This window comes from Carya illinoinensis, chromosome 15 (assembly GCF_018687715.1).
Source record: "Carya illinoinensis cultivar Pawnee chromosome 15, C.illinoinensisPawnee_v1, whole genome shotgun sequence".
Taxonomy (NCBI): Eukaryota; Viridiplantae; Streptophyta; class Magnoliopsida; order Fagales; family Juglandaceae; genus Carya; species Carya illinoinensis.
This window is the reverse complement of record NC_056766.1, coordinates 45,877,605-45,895,330: the sequence shown is the minus strand read 5'-3', so window position 1 is coordinate 45,895,330 and position 17,726 is coordinate 45,877,605. Positions and strand designations below refer to the sequence as shown.

Genomic DNA, 17,726 nt, shown 5'->3' with positions numbered 1-17,726 from the left:
TGCAAACACAAGGCTCAATCATCAATATCGGCTCCACCAGATAAACCTGCATCAACCATTTCAAATGGTATTTTGTTTTTGTCATAATGCTTATAGTTAAGGGGGAGGTGATGGTGGAGGTGGAGGTGAATAAAACTAATTAACTGGGGTTTGGTAACTTGCAAAATTAGAGGTAAAAAGGGAAAAGATGACTATAACCAAGATGGTAGCGTATGTTGTGAGTAATCCCTTATAGTTCAGGGTGGCAAGAAAACGAAAATTCAACTTTGGTGTTGTGAGCTCGACAAAGTCGGTTGATGTTTTCGATTTGTTTGATCATGTAGAAGTACTCCTTTTCAATATCAAACACCAGCTCTTTAGTGGCACTCTTGAAAAGATTTGCCACACCCTCATCTCCACCCTTTGTCTGTTTGATAATCTCAGCATCACGAAGAATCCTGACATTCTCGATAGTATCTACTATGTTGTCCAAGAACAGTACTGCAAGACAACAAAAATATGGAGTTGCAAGTTCCATATTTTTTGAAATATGGCCTAAAAAAATGGAAGGAGTCAATGTCTCAAAAATATGAACTCATTAGGATGTGGAACTTGCACACCCTGAATAGCTCAAAATTATGAACCCATTAGGGTGTGCAAGTTCCACACACTTTTTTTTTTTTTTTTAATGTAGAATCTATCATTGAAAAAATAACTTTTTTGTATGGGTCTCAACTTTAACCACTATCTGGGTGGAAGCTTGTTGTTGGGGATGTTTTCTGTGTCCCAACCAATCCTGCCCTTTTGTGTATCAAGGTTGGAGATGGGGTTCAGATTCTTGGAATGGCTGTTGTCATAATATTGTTTGCGGCTCTTGGATTCTTGTCACTCGCATCACGTGGAACACTTGTTACAGGTATGCGTATGCTATTTTTCTATATGATACTTGGTATTACAACTAGTTATGCTGCTGTTCATCTTTGGAGGACGATTGGTCGTGGTGATAACAAAGGATGGGTTTCAGTCTCAAGGAAAGTTGCTTGTTTCTTCCCTGGTATTGCCTTTTTGATCCTCACCACTTTGAGTTTCCACTTGTGGGGAAGTCACAGCACATGAGCCATTCTATTTTCTCTTTTTGTTATCCTACTTCTCCTCTGGTTCTGCATCTCTCTTCCACTTACCTTAGTTGGTGGATACTTTGGGGCAAAGGCATCTCATATTGAATACCCAGTTCGAACAAACCAGATTCCTCAGGAAATACCAGCTCAGAAATACGCTACTTGGCTTCTTGTTCTAGGCGCTCGCACACTTCCTTTTGGCACCCTTTTCATTGAGCTATTCTTTTATAATGTCTAGCATTTGGATGGGCTGTGGATACTATGTCTTTGGGTTCCTCCTTACTATTTTGATTCTCCTCGTGGTGGTTTGTGCTAAGGTATCTTTGGTTTTGACCTACATGCATCTCTGTGTAGAGGACTAGAAATGGTGGTGGAAGTCATTTTTTGCTTCTGGTTCTTTTGCCATATACATCTTCTTGTACTCTATAAACTATCTCGTATTCGACCTGAAGAATTTGAGTGGACCTATCTCGGCCACACTTTATTTGGGATATTCACTCTTCATGGTTGTAGCAATCATGCTGGCGACAGGCACAGTCGGGTTTCTTTCATCATTCTGGTTTGTGCATTGCTTGTTCTCTTCGGTGAAGCTGAATTGAAGATCAACAATATCCTTTGCTCAGAAAAGCACTTTGAAGAACATTGAGAGAATGTGACACTTTAAAGATGTTTTATGGTGTTTACTTTTCTATGGCTTATTTTGCTATATAGGGACTAGGAAATGTAATGACAATAATTCGTCCGGATTTTTGCTTAATTCTTTATTAGCTGGATTTCATGGCATGAGGCTGGTGACCAATGTTTATTTGCATACTGGGGATGCATCAGTAGTTGGTGTTTGTTTTTGGTATGGGATGATCTAAGTGTAAAATTTTGGATTTAAGATATCTGTTTGGTTTAAAATGCTGAAGGTCCAATATTTTTGCTATTTATTTTGGGAGTAATCTTGAGTTTGTTTTGCGTTGCTGATTTATGTGCTTATTTGTATGGGACTGCATATAATTTTAAGCCCACATACGAATACATTCCAATCCCCGCCTTTGCCGCTCTGCCAGCCGGTGCAAATTGGTGGTTTAAGGATATATAGGTGTCGTCATGGTATGTTATAGTTATTGGATTCGATATAAATGGTAATAACTCAAGTCTCTAGAATTAATATATATGTGTGAGTGTTTACAGAATGAAACATTAATACTTGAATGGATCCAATTAATCTTGGTAAGGTTGCAACTCCATATGTTCAGGTTTTGTCGGGTGTACTGTACATGTAATACTCAATTGGTATTTCCACCTTACAAGAAAACCATCCAAGATGATCATTTGAGACCAACACTCTGCACAATATTGGTACATTAATTCTTCATTTTCCTTACATACCCTTCAATTGTTTCCATCAAGCTAGATCACTTGAGCAGAATTTTCGTATTGAACCGAGAAAAAAATGATAAGAATGTTCAAGAAGTAGATGATAATTTGTCAATCCCAAATTGTAAAGACGGTAATATACAATGAAAGTAACTTTCTCCATCAAGGGAGGAGATCATTTCATCATACTTATATCTTTTACTTTGAGTACTTTTACAAATTGCTTGTGATAACATGCAATGGATGATCTATCCATACTCATTCATTCCATATATGGATTTGATTATTTGAGGGAAGACATTTTTCATTTTTATAAATTATAAAATTTATGGAGGTCACATTCTATATATAACTTGGATTGGGAGCGAACCCAACAACTTCTGATTCCAAGAAGGATTTATTTGATTTGAAACTCAAACATAATACACATAGTTTAACATAATTCATAGTACAGACATATGCAACGGAACAATAATAGAGCATAAAAGAAATTAAAAAAAAAAAAAAAGCACTGCTACATGAGAATCTGACTCCTAGTTTTATTGAAAAGCCAAAACTAAGCTAAATGATGTGCAAACATGGCTCAATCATCGCTCCATCAGATAAACTTTCATCAAGAAGACAAAGGTGGAGGTGAATGCGAATTACTTGAGGAGTTGACATCTGAAGAATTAGGTTGTGATTGTATCATGATTACAAAGACTGTGATCAAGACATACAAGCATGTGTTGATTAATCTGTTGGAATTCAGCTTGATAAGAAAACGGCGAATTCAAACTCTAATGTCGTGCACTCGACAATGATGGTTGATCCTTTTGATTTCCTTGGTCATGTAGCAATACTCTTCATTAATATCAAACACCAGCTCTTTAGTGAGTCTGTTGAAAAGATTCGCCACCTCCTCATCTCTACCCATTGCATGTTTGATAATCCCAGCATCACAAAGAATCTTGACATCCTGGACCGTATCCACTATGCTATCCAAGAACAATGCAAGACAGCAAAAATATGGAGCTACATCGTAGTTGTTTTGTTCATAGGCTATCAAGTTCCTCAACACAGGGCTAGTGCTATCATCGATGACCATAGTCGGAATCTCTAACGTCTTGCCTGTAAGCTGTATGTCGAGAATGCCACCAGATTTTTCTTGGAACTTAATACCAGCATAGCTAAGTGTTTTGGCATTATGCACCCAACCTTTCCCAGGAAGCCTAAGATGTGTTTTTTCCTTTTCACTCTTTGTAGGCTGCTGCGGGTATGTTTTATCCCCTGAAATTAAGGTAGAGTGAAACAAAGCTAATAGATGTATATACTCACTATTCGCATGCTTGTTCAACGTCCCTTCTTCAAATTTCTCCTTCCTAGGTCTCAAGGGTTCAAAAAACTTGAGAGCAAGCGTATTCAGAGTTGCCTCCCCCGTCAAGCTGGGAGTAAGTTCAAAAATCTTCTGCAGCACAAACATAGGGAGTTGGTTCTCAAGCAAAAGTAAATCACGAGAGATATTTGTCTACATCCAACGTGTTTTGAAAAGGGGCTCCCCTTCACGATTTTTCTGCAAGAAGTGAAGATGTATAATTGTGATCAATTTGCCTTCGTGTGATCATAATTGCTAAGGGAAAATTAGAGTGAAAAACCAACTTAATTAGAATGTATAACTAATTAATACCTCATAGAAACGCAAGAGTTCTACAATGAAGCAACCGTCAAGAAGCATCATCTGCACAAATTCATCTCGTTCTATAGTCTGTAAGTCATCTGCATAGAATTTTTTGGTCTTTTCTTCCAATTCTCTCATGGCATTTTGGAGACTTTCTTCATGGATAAGTTGCCCTATTTGGTTTTGAACTAGGCGATCCAGAAATCGCCGTTTATGAGTTTGCATGGCTCTTAGACTTGGTTCATTATGATGAAATGGACCAATGGAGACAATCTTGGGGATGTAAGCTTCTTTGTCAACTTTGAACATAGGTGGAGGAACCTTCAATGTCGACCATCCTGATCCACTGATAATAACAAGCTTCTGTCTCTCATTATCGTTGATTTGGATAGCATGCTCAAGAACAACTGTTCCTGATTGTCTCTCTTCATGATTTGGATTGTCATCCTCTTCTCTACCAATGCCAGAATTAGCAGCTGCTTCTTTATGATCAATATTGTCAAAAGTTAGGTTGAAATCTACATCTGAAGCACTCCCATCATTTGATTGTTGGTTGCTATTTTCAAATTCCTCTCCCTCATCTTCCATTTCTTTCAATAGCTAGCGCTTTCAATTCTTCTTAATTATTACGAAAATTCTGAAACTTAGTTCGCAATAGTTGTCTGATCAGTACAATAAATAAAAGAACTAATTATAATGATCACAATGTGCTGAGATTCTAATTAAGAAGATATATAGAAACTTAATGATCGTGATCGATGTAAATATTTGAGGTTGAGATCCACAATGCATGGCCAAGAAGTACCGGATGTATAATTTCTTTTTTCCTTTTTCTTCTCCATATTTTTTTAGTATATTTATATATTTAAAAAAAAATAAACCAATATTATACTAATATTCACTTTCTTAACCATTAAGTATAAATAATAATAAAAAATTAAAATACGTAAGCAGTCAAAATGAGGGGGCAAATTCATGGGGCACACTATTATTTTCCATTAAATATACATAGTCGATCGAAAATTGGAAGAAAAAACATCCATTCATATTTAACTAACTATATATTTGAAAGGAGCATTTACGTATATTTAAATGCCTCATAGATTATATTTAAATAAATTGAAATTATTATCTTTAATTATATAAATATTATGAAAAATATCATAGCTTAGCCCTCTGTATATATAATTATGAACCCTAATTTCAAATATTCGTTCCATATAATATTATATATATATATTATCAGACTAGACATCAACTTATAACTAGCCTCACTTAACTCTAACTTTAAATGTGACGCCCCCAATTCCCCACGCCCGAAAACGGGAAAATCGAGACGTCCGGATGGTGACAACCCGGGTCACCATCCCATCGACGGGTGCCAAGTGTGTGCAAAGGCAACAAGTGTGCACAAGAAAAACGCAGCGGATAACGAAAGTCATATAACTAAGTACCAGAATTTTTTTTCTTAACATAATACAGGCTGTTTAAAACATACATAAATAAAATATTACAAAAACCACAAATACAGTTTTAAACAAATATAAAACATATCATCAGCAACCCGGCGGAGCCGCATCCTCGGGCTCAGCCTCCTCCTCCTCATCCTCATCACCTGCACCAAAAGCTACGGAACCACAAATGGTTCCGCAGGTAAGTAAACCCAAACGCTACCAGATAAAAACACATAGGACTCAAACAATATGCATGAAACATGCCCAATGCACAAAGCCCATAAAACATAATTTTTTCCACACACGCCAAAAATCCCATTTGGCCCAAAAACATATACTTTCCGAAAAACACGCCAAAAGTCACATTTGGCCGCCAAAAGTCCATTTGGCCCAATATCTCGCCAGAAGTCCATCTGGCCCACGCCAAAAGTCTCATTTGGCCTCACAAACCATTATCCAATTTTAACCGTATGCACCATGACCTCCCCTAGGGGTCATCCGCACACCCTGGCTCCAGTGCCACACCGCAGAGTACCACTACGCATGTGACACCTAACGAGCGATGCCCAGTTCCGCGCCACGCGCGTTCGTAGCCAAGCATCCTCTAGCCCTCGCCAGCGAAGGGCCACGGAGTCGGTGAGTAGGGCGATGCCCGGTTCTGCGCCCGGCGCGTTCGTAGCCAAGCATCCCCTAGCCCCGCTCCCGTCATCGCTCTCGACAACTCAAGGGACATCACTCAGTTATTCCGCTCCCGAGTGACCAGAGGAGCTCCACCGAGATAATAACCCATCCCGGCTTGGGCTCGTGATATACATGCACCCGCAATACACTTACGCCAATACACAGGCTTTTCACATAAATCCACAAACACGCGTGCATGCACCATGTAATGCTATAACAATGCATAATAAAATAATCCAACAACATAAAACAAATAAACAGGCAACTCCATCCTCCATCCATCCGACCCCCGAAACTCCTCGGACTCAGTCCGGAATCAACAACCAACAACAATAAATAAATTGAATGAGCGATATATATTTAAATCTGAAAATAGGGTTTGGAAAATACTTACAGCGCTATATGGTATTTTTAGAAAGCTTGCGGCGTTGCAAACGGCGGAAGAAAAGCAACGTAACAGTGTATTTTATACTGTGTCCGTGGGTAATAAATTACCCACTTTTGAACGGGGACAAACTAGAGCTTAGGATTGATAGGGAATGGTTTAGGGATGATTGTGAAGCTATTGGAAGTGGTGATTGGCCGTGGGTGGCGGCGAAAACGCCGGAAATAGGCCGGAAAACTCAAATCGGAAAGCAAGCTCGTAGGAGCTGTTCCGGTGGTCGTTGGAGGCCGAAAATAGGTGGGTTAGGACGGCAAGGAGTCGGTGATGAAGTGGTGAAGAAATGGTGGCCGGAGGTGGAGCGACGGCGGCGGATCGAGCCAAAAACCGTGGGGCTTCAAATGGCTTTTCCGGCCAAACGGCCGGCCAGATGGGGGAGATATTTGGTGGGAAGGTGCGCCGGAGGGAGGGGGTTCGAACAAGACCGGCGGCGAGCCAAACGGTGGCCGGACGGCGGCGGTCTGGGCTGAAGAATATTCCGGCGACAGGGGTGAAAACAGAGCAGGTGCAGCAACTTCCGGCGGCTCTCGAAAGCTAACGGCTGGTCCGATGGCTCTGAAAATTGGTGGGGATGATCTATGGTGGAAGGGGAAGAGAATGGTGGTGACGGCGCACCAAACGGTGGCCGGACGGCGGAGAACCGGCCGGTCAAAGTGGAGACAACGGGAATGAGAAAAAGAGGGAGGACGCACGGGGAGAGAGAAACCGGAAAGGAAAAGAGAAAGAAAAGGAAGAAAAGAAGAAAAGAAGAAAAAGAAAAAGGAAAAAGGGAAAAGAAAAAGAGAAAAGAAAAGCTCCGGAAACTAAAACTGATCCGCCGAAAACGATTTTAAAAACCGTAAAATGACTAAATAAAATAAACACCACATCAAATAAATTAAAAACCAATTTAAAACACATTAATTTAAAATAAATAAACTAATATATTAATTAAATTAAAAACAACCCTTCAGTGAAAATACACGTAAAAGCGGGTCATCACATTAAATAGTAAAAACGGTTAGAAATAATTTGAATAGGTATAAGCTACTTGTATTAAGGTTGTATACTATGTACGTATGTACATTGGATCATTAGCTATATATATATATATTGACTGTCAAATGTTGCCAATATATATTGATAAAAACAGACATCTTTATTGGATATAAAATAATTACAAACATTTGTCAAACCATAAGGTTTGAGAAAGAAAGTCTGGAAAAATATCCCACCATATCTCAATGTTTTCAACACGCCAAGCATAACGAGCACGCTTATATGCTGCTCTATTACCCTCCCTATACACATGGAGAAAAGAACAGCTAGCAAAACAATTTGACAACCTTTTTACTTCGGTAAATAGATTTCCAAGTAGAGAATTCATCATATTATTTTGCTACAATAATTGAATTAAAAGCACGCAATCACTCTCTACTTGAATATGAGAGATCCCCATAGTGGAGCACAATTGAAGTCCTCCGAAAACAGCCAGTAAATGATTTTCAACCATTCTAAGAGGAAAATTAATTCTTGAATCTCTTTGGTGCTCATGTCACATCAATATATATGCTTCATGTAGAAGAAATTAACACTGCAAATCTGATCCAATTTTTAGTTATAATTATAATTGCTTAATTAGTACTTATGAACAAGCTAGCATCTAGTAATTGGTAATTACCATATTTCGAGCTAAAAAAAGGATGTTTTGTGTTTTACTTCAAGCAATATCATGTCGAGTGGTACTAACCATGATGTAGTATATATATACGTACTAGAAATTGATCAAAGCTAATCATGATGTATATTCAGAGATAATTACAAAGAGGAGATGAAATGAAATAAATCATGAGAGTCATGCACGTACATACCATGCAATCGCCATTAACATGTTTGTTGGAATTGATCTCTGTGATAGCTCTCCCACTCTCCCCCTCCTTTGATCTTAAAAACCCAAAATTTCTGCAAGTGGAGGGAGCTTCGATTCAGGAGAGGTCGTATTTGCTCGTCAATTAGAAACACACACATATATATATATATATTAGGGCTTCCTTTTATTCATGTCTTCTCTCTTTACTTGCTAATTATCTCTATGCTTTATAAGTTTACCCAAAAAAAAAAAGGACGAGAGACATCCATGTCTTCGCTCTTTAATTACTTGCTAATAATCTCCATGCTTGCTTAAAAAATTATATATGACCAAGTTTACCTTCAATAACAGGGCGAGAGACGCTTGAATTAATCCACTTTCACATAATTTTGTCTTTTGTGCTTTCACGGACGTACACTTGGAGTTAGTTAATTTGGTCTCTTGCGTGTCTGTAATTTTAAATTCTCTTTCTGCGGAATTAGAATTAACCATTATCTATATATGTTAGTTAATTAGGGGTATAATTAATAATTAATGATTAGAAAAAAAAGAGGTATAATATTTAATAATTATGAAAGAATATTTCTTCCGTACCATTAATTTCGTCCTCCTCCTGCATGTAATTAATTACGGATATATATCTTAAGATTTGTTTAAAATAATAAAAACTCCTTTTAAAATAAAAATACCGACCCAAATCAAATATTTTATTGGCTATTGATTAATAGTGAAAAGCAAGATCAAATGCTACACAGATTAATTCTACAATAAGAATGAGCATTAATCTACAATAAGAATGAGCATTAATGCTCATTCTTATTGTAGAATTAATCACAAATAATTGTAGAATGAGCTTATGACAAGCAACTAATTACAATGAGAATAATTATTTGTGATAAAAATAGATTCATTTTAATAAAAAATAATCATTTTAATAAGAATTAATTAGTCACAAATAAGCAGTTTTCTTATAATATTTATAAGTGGTTAATTTTAACTTTCTTCCGAACTAGTCCAACGAGGACAGTTTCAAATGACTATTCGAAATGCGTCGACATTGCTTTCATTAGATGTTTACATATTATATATAATATGCCCAATTGAGAAAATAAATATTAAAGATATAATAGTAATATGTTATCTAGTCATGATCTCACAATTATATATAAGGTTGTTAAGTGATATTGATCAACAGTAGATCGAAGTAATCATGACACAATATGACAACTATGGTTCTACGTATTCACACATATTTGTTTGAAAAAAAGTTAAAAGAGAAAGAACCAATAGGAGAAAAAAAAACAAAAACAAAAAAAGGAGGTTATATGTTGCTAAAGGCTTAAAAAAAAGGAGGTTATAGGTTTCTCAACAGTGCTAAGTTTTAAGCTAGGAAGGTATATACCATTCATGCAATTGTCCCCAAGAGTTTTAGGGGATGTTTCATGAATGAGATGATTAGATGAAAAAGACTGTGAATAGTAATGAAATAGTTTGAGTTATGAGATTTTGAAAAAAGAGAGAAAAAGTTAAATAAAAATATTATAAAGTTAAAATACTGTTAAAATATAATTTTTAATATTATTTTTGTTTTGAGATTTGAAAAAATTGAATTATTTTTTATGTTTCGTTTGAAAATTTAGAAAAATTGTCATGATTAGATAATTATAAGATGAAAAATTTAAAAATTTGAAATTTAAAACTATATGTTTTAATGGTATTTAAATTTTGAGATATGATTTGATAAAATGAAACCTTCTTAACATCCAAACAACCCAAGGTGCATGGTTTTAAAATTCAGTAATAATTATTTTAAGTCTTTGTTAATTGTAGTAAAAAGCAGCAGGTAGCTAGTGTTAGTTGACTTGATTTTTAAAGTTTTGATCCTGTCCACAAAGATCAAATTAATCATGTTAAATGTTAAGGTAGGTAGGAGATAGGGATATATCCTATTCTTGATATATATGTAATTAACAATTCCAATACTGGAATTCTATTTGCTGGCTGGAAAAATTATAAAGTATATATAGCTGATCATGACATCTTTGCGCGCAGTAGCTAAAACATAATATTTAAGAAAACGTGTTGTGTTATAAAACTATCGAAAGGAGAGAGAGAGAGAGAGAGAGATAGAACTCAGAGAAGTTATGAAACTTATGAATTTCTTAAAGAATTCAACGATATATATAGGCGTACAAAGGGAACTATGCCAGTAACTATGCAGTACTATGCTAGCACTATGCACTGTGCGATGTTGGCCATTTACTATGCCAGTTACTATGCAGTACTATGCTGGCACTATGCACACTGTGCTATGTCGGCCATTTACTATACCAGTTACTATGCAGTATTATGCTGGCACTATGCACTGTGCGATGTCGGCCATTTACTATGTCAGTTACTATGCAGTACTATGCTGGCACTATGCACTGTGCATTTGACGGCTAGCTCAAGGTGGTCATACAATTTTACAATGTTATTTTACAACACTCCCCCTTTGGATGACCACATATAATGAATATGCCTCGTTAAAACCTTGCCAAGGAAAAACCCTGTGGGAAAAAAATCAATGGCGAAGGAAAAAGAGTACAATATTCATGTGTACCGTAAAATGCTTTAAGATTGCCTCATTAAAACCTTGCGAAGGAAAACCCAGTGGGATAAAACCTTAGCGAAGGAAAAAGAGTACAATCAGCATAAGTCTTCAAGACGTTACTCCCCCTGAAAAGTGCATGATAAAAGGTCTTCAAGTCTCCGCATTTCAATGTTCTGCACAATCTTCTTAAATGTTGCAGTTGGTAATACTTTTGTGAATAAATCTGCCAGATTATCACTTGATCGTATCTGCTTGACTTTAATTTCACCTTTTTCTTGAAGTTCATGAGTATAAAAGAATTTAGGTGAAATATGTTTGGTTCTATCACCTTTGATATATCCTCCTCTAATTTGAGCAATACAAGCAGCATTATCTTCGTATAAAGTTGTTGGACTATCATTAATCACTGGAAGACCACACTTTTCTTGAATATGTTGGATCATTGATCTTAGCCAAATGCATTCTCGACTTGTTTCATGAATTGCAATGATCTCTGAGTGATTTGAAGATGTAGCAGATAGTGTTTGTTTGACAGATCTCCATGATATAGCAGAATTTCCATAAGTAAATACATATCCAGTCTGAGATCTACCTCTGTGTGGATCTGAAAGATAACCTGCATCTGCATATCCAACTAATTGTGGACTTGAACCATATTGATAAAATAATCCCATATCAACTGTACCTCCAAGGTATCGAAGGATATGTTTAATGTCATTCCAATGTCTTCGAGTTGGTGCGGAACTATATCTTGCAAGTAAATTAACTGAAAATGCAATATCAGGCCGAGTGCAATTTGCAAGATACATCAGGGCTCCAATTGCACTGAGATAAGGTATTTCAAAACCAAGAATTTCTTCATTGTCTTCACAAGGACGAAATGGATCCTTCTGCACATCAAGTGATCGAACAACCATTGGAGTACTCAGGGGATGAGCTTTGTCCATGTAAAAGTGTTTCAAGACTTTCTCTGTATAATTTGACTGATGAATGAGAATTCCATTTGGCAAATGCTCGAGCTGCAGGCCAAGACAAAATTTCGTTTTGCCAAGATCTTTCATTTCAAATTCATTCTTTAAATATGTAGCGGTTCTTCTGATCTCTTTAGGAGTTCCAACAAGATTTAGATCATCAACATAAACTGCAATAATAACAAATCCGGAGTCTGATTTCTTAATAAAAACACATGGGCATATTGGATTATTCTCAAATCCTTCTTTTAATAGATATTCGCTAAGGCGTTTATACCACATGCGTCCGGATTGTTTTAACCCATATAAAGATCTTTGAAGCTTAATAGAATACATACTTCTGGATGTACTTAGATTAGAAGCTTCAGGCATTTTATATCCTTCAGGGATTTTCATATATATGTCATGATCTAATGATCCATATAAATATGCGGTGACCACATCCATCAACTGCATATCCAATCTTTTTATAACTGCCAAACTAATCAAATATCTGAATGTGATTGCATCCATAACAGGAGAGTAAGTTTCCTCATAATCAATCCCCGGTTTCTGCAGGAAACCTTGTGCAACAAGTCATGCTTTATATCGCACAATTTCATTACTTTCATTACGTTTACGTATAAATACCCATTTATATCCAACAGGCATTACACCCTTTGGTGTTTGTATAATTGGTCCAAAGACCTCTCGCTTTGCTAGCGAGTTTAATTCAGCTTCAATAGCTGATTTCCATTTTGGCCAGTCATTTCTACGTCGACATTCTTCGACAGTTCTTGGCTCAATTTCTTCATTACTTCTGGTAATGTCAAGAGCCATTTTATATGAAAATATGTTGTCGACAACAGTTTTATTTCTATTCAAAATTTCTCCTGTACTCATGAAATGTATCGAGATCTCGTTATTTTCAGGTACCTGTCCCTCTTCAAGGGAAGACATTTCATGAAATACCTCTTCAGGAGGTTCTTTCTCAGGAGATTTACTCTCTTCATGAGCATCAATTACTTTTATGGCCTGTGTTGGTATGGACTCTTCAGGAGTACCAAATTCATTTTGTATTTTCCTCTTCCGAGGAATTTTGTCCTTAGCACCAATAGGCCGTCCACGCTTCAGGCGTATCTTAGATTCGCCTATTGCTATTTTGGCAACTTGTCCTTCAGGGACTGCAATCCTTGCTGGAACATTAACAGCAGGAATATATGATTTTACCACACCTTTAGTGTCAGTAAATGCATCCGGTAATTGGTTTGCAACACTTTGCAAATGAATAATCTTTTGAACCTCTAGATTACATTCTTTTGTATGAGGATCAAATTGGGAAAGAGCTTTATTTTCCCAAGTAATTTCTTGTCGTGCTTCAGGCACCGACTTCTCATTACACAATGTTTGTCGTGCTTCTGGCACCGACTTCTCATTACCCATTGTTGGAAAAATGGATTCGTCAAAATGACAATCCTCAAAACGTGCCTTAAACATATCCCCTGTAAGAGGCTCAAGGTATCTGATAATAGATGGAGAATCAAACCCAACATATATCCCAAGTCTACGTTGAGGGCCCATCTTTGTACGTTGTGGAGGTGCAATTGGAACATATACAGTACATCCAAAAGTACGAAGATGAGAAATATTTGGTTGCTGACCAAATGCAAGCTGTAATGGTGAATATTTGTGATATGCTGATGGTCTAACTCGAATTAATGATGCTGCATGAATTATAGCATGTCCCCAAGCAGAAATAGGAAGATTTGATTTCATGAGTAAAGGTCTAGCGATTAGCTGAAGCCTTTTAATCAATGATTCAGCTAAACCATTTTGAGTATGTGTGTGGGCAACTGGATGTTCAACATCTATTCCTATTGACATGCAATAATTATCAAAAGCTTGAGATGTAAATTCTCCTGCATTATCCAATCGAATAGTTTTAATTGGATAGTCAGGGAATTGTGCTCGTAGCTTAATTATTTGTGCAAGAAGTTTAGCAAATGCAGCATTTCTAGTGGAAAGTAAGCAAACATGTGACCATCGACTTGATGCATCAATTAAAACCATAAAATATCTGAACGGTCCACTTGATGGTTGAATAGGCCCACATATATCTCCATGAATCCTTTGTAAAAAAAATGGAGATTCAAAACCAACCTTTGAGATAGATGGTTTGATAATCAATTTACCTTGAGAACATGCAGAGCATGGATATTCATTGGGTAAGATAATCTTCTGATTCTTTAGGGGATGCCCATATGAATTATCAATTATTCGTCTCATCATTATTGATCCCGAATGTCCAAGGTGATCATGCCAAGTTATAAATATTTTGGGATCAATGCACTTCTGGTGCATTATAACATGTGATTCAATTATTCTTATTTTTGTATAATACAATCCAGATGAGAGGGCAGACAGTTTTTCTAATACGAGCTTCTGGCTCGAAATTATTTTAGTAATGAGAAGATGCTCTTTATCATCTTCGTTAATGGTTTCAATATGACAACCATTACGACGTATATCTTTAAAACTTAATAAATTTCTTCTGGATTGTGAAGAAAATAGAGCATCATTAATGCAAAATTTGGTGCCATTAGGCAACACAATATAAGCTCTTCCGGAGCCTTCAATTAGATTCGATGAACCGGAGATGGTATGAACATAGGCTTTACTCAATGTTAGATTTTGAAAATATTTTTTATCCTTAAGAATTGTGTGAGTTGTAGCACTGTCAGCCAGACATACATCTTTATTATTCATCTCGGAGATAGAAAGTTCATCAATAAGACTCATGATTCTACAAAATATATAAAACTTTTATTACTAAAAAAACATTACAGAATAAAAATATTTTACAATAATATAAAGGAAATACATTAATTAAAAAGGAACACTTCCATGATCAACTCTACCACTAGAATCCTCAAAGAAATCAGAAACATCAAGACTTGTAATATCTTCTCCATCTATAGAATTTAAAGCATATGATGGTTCAGCAAAATTTGTTTCAAATTTCTTTGTTTTTTCTTTTATGGAAGATTGGTATAAGTCAACCAAGTGTTTAGCTGTACAACAGGTACGAGACCAATGTCCAGTCATACCACATCTATGGCATTCATCTTCATATTTCTTTACAAATTTATTTTGAGGACCTTTGCCCTTTTCTGAGTTGAACCACTTCTGGTGGTACGGTGTATATCTATTATTTTCCCTTTTAGTGTGGTCACTTCTAGGACCTCCACTTCTATAGTTTTTCTTACCACGTCCACGCCCTCTTTTTCTTTGAAAAGATGCACCATTTGCTTCTGGGAATGATGTAAATCTAGTACCATTCACTTCAGGGAATGATATAGAACCAGTAGGACGTGACTGGTGATTTCTTAATAAAAGCTCATTATTTTGCTCAGCTAATAGAAGACAAGATATAAGTTCAGAATATTTCTTGAACTTTCGCTCTCGATACTGCTGCTGCAGGAGCACATTCGAGGCATGAAAAGTAGTATATGTCTTCTCTAACAAGTCATCATCAGTGACTTTTTCACCACATAATTTCAATAGCGAGCTAATTTTAAAGAGTGCAGAGTTATACTCACTAACACTCTTGAAGTCTTGCAACCTCAGGTGCATCCAATCATGACGAGCTTTTGGGAGGATTACAGTTTTCTGGTGTTCATATCTCTCCCTTAAATCATTCCACAAAATAAGTGGATCTTTCACCGTTAGATACTCAGTTTTTAATTCTTCATAAAGATGGTGCCGAAGGAAAATCATTGCCTTAGCACGGTCCTGCAGGGACCCTTGATTTCCTTCTTTAATTGTATCTCCCAGGTTCATTGCATCCAGATGGATCTCAGCATCAAGGATCCAAGATAAATAATTTTTTCCAGAAATGTCAAGAGCAACGAATTCCAATTTTGTAAGATTTGACATTTTCTACATATATAAATCAGGAACATAAGTATGTTTAATATTTCATATTCATTTTGAAAACTACAAAAAATATATTGAAAGACTTACTTGAAGTAGAGGACTATTAGCTTCAAGATCGTCAGAACTCTCGTGCTGATAACGTGTTATAAAACTATCGAAAGGAGAGAGAGAGAGAGAGAGAGAGAGAGAGAGAGAGAGAGAGAGAGATAGAACTCAGAGAAGTTATGAAACTTATGAATTTCTTAAAGAATTCAACGATATATATAGGCGTACAAAGGGAACTATGCCAGTTACTATGCAGTACTATGCTAGCACTATGCACTATGCGATGTTGGCCATTTACTATGCCAGTTACTATGCAGTACTATGCTGGCACTATGCACTGTGCGATGTCGGCCATTTACTATGCCAGTTACTATGCAGTACTATGCTGGCACTATGCACTGTGCATTTGACGGCTAGCTCAAGGTGGTCATACAATTTTACAATGTTATTTTACAACATGTTGAATATTATATATATATATATAAAGAACCTCGACATTTCACTTCTTCATGCTCAACCACCAAGAAACGAGAAGACCCGGTCAAGCGTGTTTTGTATTGGAAACTGAACAATCATCCAATCATTTCTGTCCACGTGGCAGACACTGATTCGTCCCAACTCTTGAATTCAATGGCACTTTCAAAGAACCTCGACGGTTTCACTTCTTCATGCTCAACCAAAAAGAAATGGCGTGAAGTGCACTCTCTTCTTCTTTTATCTCGTCCTAAAAACACAGGCATTGTACCTGCATTTCATACTTTTGCAAGTGGACTTAACCGGCGGCTAAACTACGATGCCGGGGACAACATTAAGTTTTGGTTCCCAATGGCATTTACCACGAAGATGTTATAGACTATCGAAAGGAGAGAGAGAGAGAGAGAGATAGTGTGAAAAGCCTGTGTATTGGCGTAAGTGGTCTTACGGGTGCGTGTGTATCACGACCCCAAGCCGGGATGGGGTATTATCCCGGTGGAGCTCCTCTGGTCACTCGGGAGCGGAATAAATTGAGTGATGTCCCCTGAGTTGTCGCTAGACGACGGGAGCGGGGGCTAGGGGTTGCTTGGCTACGAACGCGCCGGGCGCGGAACCGAGCATCGCTCTACGCACCGACTCCGTGGCCCTTCGCTGGTGAGGGCTAGAGGATGCTTGGCTACGAACGTGCGGGGCACGGAACTGGGCATCGCTCGTTAGGTGTCACATGCGTGGTGGTACTCTGCGGTGTGGCACTGGAGCCAGGGTGTGCGGATGACCCCTAGGGGAGGTCATGGTGCATACGGATAAAAATGTGACTTTGGCGTATTTTCCGGAAAAGACGTGTTTTTGGGCCAAATGGGTTTTTTTGGCGTGTGTGGAAAACTGTGTCTTTGGGTTTTGTGCATTGGGCATGGTTCATGCATATTGTTTGAGTTCTATATGTGTTATTATCTGGTAGTGTTTGGGTTTTACTTACCTGCAGTACCATTTTTGGTTCCGTAGCTTTTGGTGCAGAGTTAGAGGACGAAGAGGAGGAGGCTGAGCTCGAGGATGCGGCTCCACCAGGTTGCTGATGTTATGCTTTTCTTTATGGTTTTAAAACTGTATTTGTGTTTTGTAATATTTATTTATGTATGTTTTAAACAGCTTGTATTACGTTAAGAAAAATTCTGGTACTTAGTTA

General features: G+C 37.2%; 1 protein-coding gene and 1 pseudogene across 1 annotated transcript; one reads left to right on the top strand and one right to left on the bottom strand.

The window, feature by feature from the left end:
- Window positions 1-723: 723 nt before the first annotated feature.
- LOC122297045 lies at window positions 724-1,696 on the top strand (annotated as a pseudogene).
- Window positions 1,697-3,234: 1,538 nt separating this feature from the next.
- On the bottom strand, window positions 3,235-4,707 carry LOC122297044 (UPF0481 protein At3g47200-like). The gene is made up of 2 exons (XM_043106833.1): window positions 4,129-4,707; window positions 3,235-3,909 (listed from the first exon to the last, which is right to left on the bottom strand). The coding sequence occupies exons 1-2, from the start codon at window positions 4,705-4,707 to the stop codon at window positions 3,235-3,237; spliced, it is 1,254 nt and encodes a 417-aa protein (XP_042962767.1).
- Between the last annotated feature and the right edge of the window lie 13,019 nt (window positions 4,708-17,726).

Bases quoted from the DNA above. Each gene is read 5' to 3' on its own strand.
- LOC122297044 (XM_043106833.1), bottom strand. From the start codon at position 4,707: ATGGAAGATGAGGGAGAGGAATTTGAAAATAGCAACCAACAATCAAAT. The intron at 3,910-4,128 runs GTATTAATTAGT...TTTGTGCTGCAG, and splicing joins AACTCTTGCGTTTCTATGAG to AAGATTTTTGAACTTACTCC.